The 11,082-nt window shown below is 32.6% G+C and overlaps 1 protein-coding gene across 1 annotated transcript; it reads right to left on the reverse strand.

Moving 5' to 3' along the window:
- Nucleotides 1–1,770: 1,770 nt before the first annotated feature.
- Nucleotides 1,771–8,698, reverse strand: LOC106053274 (baculoviral IAP repeat-containing protein 5-like). The gene is made up of 4 exons (XM_056020503.1): nucleotides 8,399–8,698; nucleotides 4,631–4,740; nucleotides 4,090–4,207; nucleotides 1,771–2,710 (listed from the first exon to the last, which is right to left on the reverse strand). The coding sequence occupies exons 1-4, from the start codon at nucleotides 8,516–8,518 to the stop codon at nucleotides 2,624–2,626; spliced, it is 435 nt and encodes a 144-aa protein (XP_055876478.1). The 5' UTR covers nucleotides 8,519–8,698; the 3' UTR covers nucleotides 1,771–2,623.
- Nucleotides 8,699–11,082: the final 2,384 nt, after the last annotated feature.

An 11,082-nucleotide genomic window follows, 5' to 3' on the forward strand; every position in this document is an offset into this window, starting at 1 on the left:
TTGTCTAACTAGCACCAATGATGACAGTACCACCTATATTGCATCATTCACAACCAATTACTAACATCTTCCCAACATCACAACAGAGACACATCACACATTAAAAGATTTAAAATAAAAAAAAGAAAACTACATTATATTATATTATAAAGTAGAATGTGAGGGGTATGTATGTTACTTATAGACATCAAAACCGCTTGACCAATCTTGATAAAACTAGGCAGGAATGTTCCTTGGGTACCAACTTAGACCGTAGTGTATGTATTGTAGCCCTAAAACAAACTTATATCTGTGATTACAGATTTCCTGACGAACATTCTTTCATTAGACAATTCCGTAATGAATCGCGTACTAAATATTAATTCGTTTAATTGTTTACTTTATAATCCCATCCCTAGATCTAAAACTCTAATTCAACTCTAAGATGATAAAACTTCTCTTCGCACGGATAGTTTTATACTTTAACACATATACATATTAATTAAAGTCCATTCATTTCATATTTTGATCAAATAAACATTCAAATTTGGTTTTCTAAAGCTACATTCGTTTACGACAGATGCGAAGCCGAGTTGAGATAGGCCTAGATCTATATTCATTCATGAATCGCGTACTAAATATAATTTCGTTTAATTGTTCACTTTATAATCCCATTCATTTAACAAAGCTATCGCTCTTTTCGTTTTTAATAGATAAGAATGTATCGACTTCGGGTAAACCCATTTTCGCAAACCTAATTTTATTTTCGTAGCGAAAGAGAAATAACGTGAAAGGATCATTAGCTAAGTTTAACATACATATAAATCCAATCCACTAGATTATTCAAAAGCATTTTTTACATAAATTAGTTCCTGATATCTACAGATTTCCTGGCGAACATTCTTTCATTAGACATTACCAAATGGTTACACATTAACACGTTTTTAATAGATAAGAATGTATCGACTTCGGGTAAACCCATTTTCGCAAACCTAATTTTATTTTCGTAGCGAAAGAGAAATAACGTGAAAGGATCATTAGCTAAGTTTAACATACATATAAATCCAATCCACTAGATTATTCAAAAGCATTTTTTACATAAATTAGTTCCTGATATCTACAGATTTCCTGGCGAACATTCTTTCATTAGACATTACCAAATGGTTACACATTAACACATCTCTCTTCTGAGGTCTGAGTCTATTCCTAGGCCTAGGTCTAAAACTCTTACTGAACTCTAAGATGATAAAACTTCTTTTCGCAAAGATAGTTTTATGCTTTAACACATAAACATACTAATTATTGTCCATTCATTTGATATTTTAATCAAATTAACATTCAAATTTGTTTTTCTAAAGCATTTTTAATACATTCGTTCGCTGTTCGCTAAAGCTGCGTAGCCGTGTTGAGATAGGCCTATATTCATTCATGAAAAAAAGGTCACGCATGCGCAGGACAGAACTATAGATTAGTGTAGATTTAGATCTACGTCTACCTCAAGATCTACTTTATACTTTATACACATGAACATACAAAATTTAGTCTATTCATCTCAAATTTTAATCAAATATATGTAGGCCTACAAGCAAATGTTTTAATTTGAAAAAAAATGGATTTAAGTCTATTAGCTATTTTGATTTGATAGCTCCATTCACACAATTTTTACATTGACACATTCGCTTTACTTATTACATTATTATTTCGTATAATTGTTTACAAAACACTCTCAGTGACTATATCGAAAGTAATGCGCAAATAAAGACCCGCGGGTCGCGGGTAACATATGTCTAGTATTATTATATTACTAAAAAAATGAATTTAGACCTAAGGGTTAGAAATCTTTGATAACTTAACATAACAGTATTATGTCTGTTTTCAACTTTCCTTTCAGTTCATGTTCCAAATTTTGAGTTAAGATTTCAAAAGGTAAACAACAAAATATGTAAAAAGTGAGTTTGTGTTACACATCTGTTAAACTGAAGGCCTTAAAAATCAATTAGAAATTAACAGTACAAGTCATCAAGTTGGTTAAACGATATTTAAAAATACTCCTGGGGTTGTAATAATCTATTCTTTCCTAGAAGTGATCTGTAATGAATGTTGCTTAACAAAAAAGTGAGGTCTGCATCCACTCACATTAGGTGCAAATTAGAGTGAAGTTCTATTTCTCAAGGCTTGAAATTTCAAATCAATCACTAGAAATTTTAAAAACAGTATTTTTCATCTGCTCTGATGTTTAAAGTTTTCTATATTGGTCTTTTCTGTTTTGTTGGAAACAAATTTTGTACAAATTAACAAAGAATCTAAAACAATCGAGTTATTTAATTTAAAGAGAAATACATAGCATGAACATCATTCTGAAATAACTAAATACCTCTTAAATTTATGCATAGCTCCTATAGCAATGGAATATTTACAAACTATGTTTATTTAATTTTGATATTTGTCCATTGAAGTCCAAACAATAATGTCTCAAATAAAAATTTGCAGTTGACAAAGAGTTAATATACAATGTTGAGTCAGAATAAATACATTTGAAAAGTGGTACAAACAAATTTTGAAATTTTAAGTTCCAGAAAAAGTGCACAGTCACAAGCATCCAATCTCAGCAAACAAAAGTTGAAGAAAAGACAAGAACTTCCTATCACTTGCTTATATGTTTAATTATTTCTTGTCGTGTATCAGCTGCCTGACTTTCAAACGTAGATATGGCCTTGTCAAAAAAATAACTCTGTAAATAAATAAATAAAAAAATTCTATTATTGCTATTTTTTTCCCCAACAAATATCTACATAGTTCTGCAATGGTAATGTATAGTATCTAAGTGACAAAGAAATTTTGTCACACCTAACATACGGTACAACATCTAAGACGGAGATAAAGTCAAGAGTGAGGAATATAGTGGTCTCATGTGGAAAAAACAATAACATCAACACTTGATACATGATGATGAAATAACTCTTTTAATAATGAATTCTCTGAAAATGTAAAAATGTATGACAGATTGGTATTCTTTATAGGTGCTTACTTCCTCAATTCCTGGTAATTTACCTTGCTACCCACGCTTAGTCAGTTGTGTTTTAACATTCTGACTCAATGAAAGAAATGTGTTAATTAATAAAAAAAACAACATCTTTGATGAAATACACAATTTCATTTTAAAACTTTGAATGCATCCTGTAAGTGCAAGCGACATTTAAAAGCTATTGCTAATAATATTAATAATATCACTACAAGCATTAAGGTTGGCCAAATGTTTAGAAATACAAGTGAAATATTTTTTACTTGTGATAATAATTTATTTAAAAGCAATATATATGTATTCAGGCAAGAATATTAGTTACATTAAAAAAATAATAATGATTAATCTTTGTCTTTTAAATTTAAATCAAAATAAACATTTTTTTTTTAATAAATCTTGTAAAATACACAGTACTCCACTTAGTAAAAAATGATAGGGAACAGAATATGACTTCGAATTATTAGAGTTTAACAAACTTAAACAATGGAAATAACAGCTTACTCTTAAAATAATTTCCATTATTAATAGTTATGAAAAGTTTAGTATTTGTAAAACACAGTGCATATTATCTGTTGTGTGCATGTCTCTGAGAAAGTATTGGAAAAGAAGAGGAGTTAGTTGGCTCGACTTAGTCCCTCTATAGGCACACTTATACAAGACATAAAATACCAAGCAATGCAAGAAATTGATAGCAATGCATTGAAAGATTCCTGAACACCACAAATTTGGTGGCTAATATCCAGGAGGGGGGAGCATTAGGTCACACAAAATTGTTCTAACATTGTATTAGAATTATCCATAACCTTGCAGTAACAGATTTTCAATAAAGGAAAGAAGAGAAAAACTTAAACTTGTGCTATATAAACCAATGTAGCTATTGTTACTGTCTAAGAATTATTGAATTCAACATGTATGAAATAACAGCACATGGATACAACAGTGAATCAGATATGGTGAAGTTAATTCTATTTCCAAACTCAGAAAATTGGTGGGCTGAGGATATTTTGTATGTCTAGAAATAAATAGCAAAACAGTTTTAAAAGTCAATTGAAAACTGTTGAAACAGTGAGCTTGGACAAGTGACTTACAGCCCTGAAAACTGTAACATCTTTAACAAGCTTTAGAAACTCCACAGCTGTAAGGTTCTCAACTGGACAACTCAATGTAAGAAATAGGCACTTTGGCGAATGTTTTTTATGTTCAGCCCTGGAAAAATCAAAAAAATAAAAAAGCATCACTAAAATAGTTTTATTTTTTTCAATCATCGACTTTCATGCAATAATTAAAACAAAAAATTCAAATAATGTGATTTAGCAACGGTTGTTTAGTATTAGTAGAGCAAGAAATGTTAACAAAATTTGCCTTCAAAAAGAAATTTCTTTGTCACATAAAATTATAACTTGAATACATGTCATAAAGTCAAACGGTTGTGTGAGGGAAGAGGGAAGGATTCTGAAAATCCAGCTTCGTTCATGAACTTTTGTTATTCATATAAATTATAATATACTGGTATATCTAGGCTTAAAATAAACAAATGGTATCTTACAAGTCAGAAAATCTGACATTTATATATATATATTTTATGCTGCACAGATTTTTTTATAAATCCAAAGCCTAAATAGTTCTTACAATGGTTCATCGTCAGGATCCCAGCAATCCAATTCTTTACGACAGAATGCACAACAAACATTGTCAGGAGAATCAGAACTTGGATTGAAGAAGAAGCCACTTTTGGCAAGCTGAAATAAATATAAGAGCTTTAATGTAATACATGGTGTGTCAAGGCCTGCAAAACTTTAACTGCCCTAATAGACCATTTTTAAGTTCTCATTTAAAGAAAAGATCTATATATTGGCATAATTCATATTTCAATCTAGCTAATAATGATAATTTATCCAAAGATGTTTTCTACTTATAAATATTGAATTGAAAAAAAAAAAATCGATTTTAAGGGACTTGTTTTATTATGAATAAAAAAACTTTTTATATGTCTAGTTATAATAGTGCAGCATCTAAAGAGATTTAAAATCAACATTTATTAACAAATTAAGCAGTTATGCAAATCACACTAGTCAATGGAATTTCTAAGTGCGAGCCTACTAGATCCAAATCCTCTTTGTTTAAATCTCTAGTTTTTTAAATCATATTTGGGATATGAAAAACAATTTTTTGTTAGTACATCATTAAAGTACTTTATTAAATAGCTTTATTAATTATGACTGTATGTTTAACAGTTAAAAAGTTATGAAGGGATTTTTACCTAAAAAAAATAAACATTGAGCCTAATGAAATGATTGAGAGGAGATTTTGTCACTAGCTAGGCTAGGTAAGACCCCCCCCCCCCAATCAAAAGTTCGAAGCTGAGTTTCGTAAAATAAGAAATTTAATAGATCTAGTGTTAGTAGTAAATTTTTTAGCTCAAAACGCTGTGATTTTATCTTTACTAGTTTAGTTATTAAAGGAAATTAACAAATTATCAGGTGCTGAGCTACAAGAAATGTCAGAGTGGTGTGGCCAAAATGGCGCGTATAGTGATGGCAGAAAATAAAATATTTTTAAATTGTGATCCAAACAAACATTTTTTTTTTCAATACACGTTTAGACTCCTGTGAGCTTGTTTATTATAAAAAAAAAACTATATAATATTTGCAGAATATTAAACTGCAATAGATGTTGTGATAAAACTTGTTAGAATTATGGCCAGGCATGATATTCTAACAGGGAAAAAAGTTAATGTTTGAAGATTTTTCTTGCCTCTGTATTGGTAAAAATAAAAAAGGGTATTTTTCATAATAAATTTAAAAAAATGTAATAACTTAAAAAAAAATCCTTATTAAGCATTGTATAGATGATCTAAAGGCGATTGACTTAAGTAGTCAATAACACTTCTTTAAAATAACCCCTTTCATTAATAAAGTATTTAATATTTTATAATCTATTTTCAAGAGCAACCTGTGTGAAGAAACACAAAAAAAGCAATCTCTAAACTATCTGCCTTTTTTTCCCCTCCCTAGATCTAGCTACAAATATCTAGAATTATTCTAGATCTATCTGATCTGTTAAATCTTATTAATTATATAATTTTCTATTAGAATATCTTCTCATCTCAGACTTCTGACCAGACTAACTAAATTCTAGATCTATTCTAGACCTAATTTATAAAATATAAAGTTAAAGTATAATAATGGCTTGTGGGCTAGAGTCATAGATTTAGATTACTTTATCTTTAAAATATTCAGATCTTATTATAGTATTTAATATAAATATAGATTCTAATATATTAATAAATATTATATTATAATTATATATCTCTAGAATCTAGATCTAGATTATATATTGAATTATAAATTTATAGAGTAAAGGATGGTTGTCGGACACGCTAAGCCATTCTCCGGCCATTTTTAAGTTTCAAAATTCATAACTCCGTAATGGTCTAACCTATGAATAAACTGATGGTGTCAATGAATTCGTCATCCTTTTGTCTATAAAAATAGCTATTTTGTAATGTATCACTACGCATAGTTAAAATTAGATCTGACGCGAAGAGGGGTAGGTTGGGTTTTCTGATGCGTAAAAGTTTTCGTCATGATTTTTGTCTCTGTAAAAGTTGTTGGCCGGTTTGGAGATTTATCGGACACTTCAAAGGAAATAGATGTCTTCTATATATTAAACATGTTATTATTAAGACATTTCATCCTTAATTTGATTATTCTGTACATTAGCGCAACGACACAAGCCATATTATCACTTTTCCCACGCTCCACGCTTTCATTCTCGGCTTGTAACTGACGTCACACCACGGCCACTACTTTGGGCCTAGCTTGGCTGGTCGCGCTAGGGGAAAAGATCGCCTCTGTTGGGGGGGGGGGGGGGGGAGAAGAGGAGGAGTATTCTCTCTAGTCTACCTACGGGGCACTTTTTTTTTCCCGTAGCACAGCTCCACTAGCGCAGTGCGTGCCTGTCTCACCTTAGCCTTTATGGTACCAGTCAGATAATTGCTAGTCTCCTGCTCTCTCTCTCACCTGCTTTTTTTTTTTTTTTAGAGCGTGTAATGGTATGCTTAAGAGACGTGGAAAAAGGGGGGGGGGGGAGAGAGAGACTTCATGTAGTATACTCTCTTTTGATTTTGACAATCTCTTAGAATGTTGATGTTTCACACAACGGCCATTTAGCGCACCTGGTCGGTCAATAATTGTAGGCTCGAGGTCTACAATGATATTGCTATTGTGACTTTTTTTTCAGCTGCCCATTGATGCCAATTTATTATTGTATACCTATGTGCACCTAAGTGCTATAACATTTGTACATATTTGTTGCATATTAAATGGTTTAAAATAAATGGTTATACGTTTTGCATACACCACATTAACTTTTTTTTTATAAATATGTTACGAATTTTTTTTTTGTGAAACATGTAACAAACACACACAAGAACACATACATAACATATACATTTTGTACTATATTATTTTAACAAACAACAAAATTATTCTTGTAAATGTTTAAAAAAAAAACAATAACAATTTGTTTATTTCCCCATAAGTACTGTGTCAAGTTATTTCCCTTTGATGACTAGCGTCATATGACGATATGTTTTCTTATTCAGAAAGGTAAAACTTGTTGGCCACCCCCTATTTACATGTTAAGTGGGAAAGGAGAGTCTGGGTTGTACAATTTATCTGTTTCTAGTGCCTATTTAGAAGCATTATATCTGGGTTTTAATTGGGTAATGCATCTAGGGGCTTAAAAATCGTCTTAGCTCCAGACCCTATCTCGTTCTTCCCCTTGGGAGAAAAAAAGCTAAGTTTTACAGTAGTCTACTTTGACCCCAGATAAAATTACTTTCTCTCAATATAAAAGGGAGCTGTACGTGTCGGAAGTGTGACAAAATAGTCCATGCGCAATATTTATGCGGAAGTTGGGTAGTAAACATTCAAATAAAGAAGATTTAATAATAATACATCGAGGTGTCCGATATGCGAGACGAAACCCGGGTGGCCGACAACCATCCTTTACTCTAATATTCTTAATTAATAATTCTAGTCAATCTAGTGATCTAGTGTGACCAGAATCTTATTCTAGTCTAGACTCTGATCTAGAATCTTGAACTTGAGTAGATCTAGAATCTAGATAGAGACTAGACTAGTCACTAGATCTAGTCCTAGATTTAAGATTAGGCCCTTGGAATCTTTTTTTTTTAATCTAGATCCTAGATCTGTCTAGATCTAGTTAGATCTAGGCATTTCTAGGCCTAGGGAGTCTCTAGATATAGATCTAGATTTGTATATAATAATCATTTAGACATCTAGATCCAGAGTCTATATCTTAAGGTCTATTTAGTTCTAAGAAAGATGTAAATCTGGATCTATATTTTAGGGTGACTAAGCCGAGTCTAACCTTTTCAGGTGTGCAATACCAAGTTTTGTCGTTAGGCCATTTTTCATACGTTTCTAACCGAGCGTTTTCTAATAGCATTAACACATCTTTATTTAAACGCAAATCAATATTATGGTCCATAGTGGAGAATATAGATCTAGATTACAAGGCAACAAAAAGGCTTTATATCTAGTCTATATTATAGATCTATATAGTATATAGATCTAGATTCTAAATGGTAAACAATACTAAACAACAATAACAAAGCCCTAAATAGATCTAGCTAAACAATCCGAGTTTTAAATTTCGTCCGGATTTTTGACCGGAAGTATACAGCTTTAAAATATCTTTTTATTCGTCTTTTTTGTTTTTTAATTAAGTAGCTCTAGATTATTGTAGACCACAGACCCACAAATATAGGTTTGTGATCTAGATCGGATTAACTTTATAACAAGTAAACGATAATCCATGGGCGTAGCCAGGAATGGGGGGATTTTTTCTCCCCCCCCCCACTCCCATATATATGCGTGCGTGTGTATACATAGATCTTTATTACATTCTGACCCTTCATTCTTTCGGTAGACGTTTATTGTATTATAATAGTTTCTAGTGGGAAAATAGTAGACCCCCCACTCTTGCTAGCCAAGCACTCTTTCTGGTATTTAAAGACAAAAAATGCATATTATGAGGTATTATCCTGCTATGAAATATTTTAGTTCAAAAACCTTATATCTGCTATTCTTACTTAGGACTTAGATCCTCCTGCCGTTCGGCGCATTGGGCGACAAGCTGCCTCCACAAAAACCTGTCACTGGCACAAATTCAAAACCCCTTATCTACGCTCATAGAATTTGGTGACTGTAGTAGAATAATAGTGAAGAGAGGGGTTTTCAACCTCCAAACTAAACTCATAATCATCTGAAGGGGTTTTAAATGTAAAGGAGGAGGGGGTTGAACTCAAAACAACTTTTGGCTACGCTCATAAAATTTTGAGTGTGTAATTTGCTTTTTTTCATATTGATGAGGTATTTTTTAGGTTAAAACAACGCTGGATGGGGGGTTTTAAACAAAAAATCTCTCTTGGCTACGCTCATAGATTCTGGTGACTGATGTATGCTTTAGTCTTATATTTAAGAGGGGGGTTTATCGTAACTAAAATTTTGGAGGGGGGTTTAAAATCAAAATCTTTCTCTTGGAATTTAGTGTTGTTTTTTTTTTTGTTTTATAGAACCTCAAAACCCCATGGTAGGTTTTTTTTTTTAAAACTCAAAACCGCATTGGCAGTGCTGGCGTAGGTGATGATTTAATATTAAAATCTCATCTAAAATAAACAAAATCAAAGCAAAAAATCATTCACTACATTCCGCACCCCCCCCCCCGATTTCATTTTGTGGGGAGGGTGGAGGTTGAGACCCAACCATGCGATAATCTATTCACATTTAAAAATTGTAGACCTATAGAACTATAACGAACTTTAGGACTTAAGGTTAAGGAACTACATAGATATACAGCCTATACAACTTTACCTTCTCTACTTCCCTTGTTCTCTCCCTTTGGCTGTCTCACTCCAATCTGGAATCTATTTGTAGTAGGCAAGAACAACCGAATAAAATACTCAGAAATAACATGATAAAGGCCATTTCTTATCCCATTTGTAAGTAGGTACATGGGGCGCATCCGAGACATAAAGATCCATATATATAGACCATAACGAACCGAGCAACAGTATATCTGGTCCTCTAGCAAGTTATTGAACCATAACGAATTGGGCAACAATATATCTGGTCCTCTAGCAAGTGATTGAACCATAAAGAACTGAGCAATAGTATATCTGGTCCTCTAGCAAGTGATTGAACCATAACGAACTGAGCAACAGTATATCTGGTCCTCTAGCAAGTGATTGAACCATAATGAACTGAGCAACAGTATATCTGGTCCTCTAGCAAGTGATTGAACCATAACGAACTGAGCAACAGTATATCTGGTCCTCTATCAAGTGATTGAACCATAACGAACTGTGCAACAGTATATCTGGTCCTCTAGCAAGTGATTGAACCATAACGAACTGAGCAACAGTATATCTGGTCCTCTATCAAGTGATTGGACCATAACGAACTGAGCAACAATATATCTGGTCCTCTAGCAAGTGATTGAACCATAAAGAACTGAGCAATAGTATATCTGGTCCTCTAGCAAGTGATTGAACCATAACGAACTGAGCAACAGTATATCTGGTCCTCTAGCAAGTGATTGAACCATAACGAACTGAGCAACAGTATATCTGGTCCTCTAGCAAGTGATTGGACCATAACGAACTGAGCAAAAATATATCTGGTCCTCTAGCAAGTGATTGAACCATAACAAACTGAGCAACAGTATATCTGGTCCTCTAGCAAGTGATTGGACCATAACGAACTGAGCAACAATATATCTGGTCCTCTAGCAAGTGATTGAACCATAACGAACTGAGCAACAGTATATCTGGTCCTCCATCAAGTGATTGAACCATAACGAACTGAGCAACAGTATATCTGGTCCTCTATCAAGTGATTGGACCATAACGAACTGAGCAACAGTATATCTGGTCCACTAGCAAGTGATTGAACCATAAAGAACTGAGCAACAATATATCTGGTCCTCTAGCAAGTGATTGAACCATAACGAACTGAGCAACAGTATATCTGGTCCTCTAGCAAGTGATTGGA

Source organism: Biomphalaria glabrata, chromosome 2 (assembly GCF_947242115.1).
Source record: "Biomphalaria glabrata chromosome 2, xgBioGlab47.1, whole genome shotgun sequence".
Classification (NCBI taxonomy): Eukaryota; Metazoa; Mollusca; class Gastropoda; family Planorbidae; genus Biomphalaria; species Biomphalaria glabrata.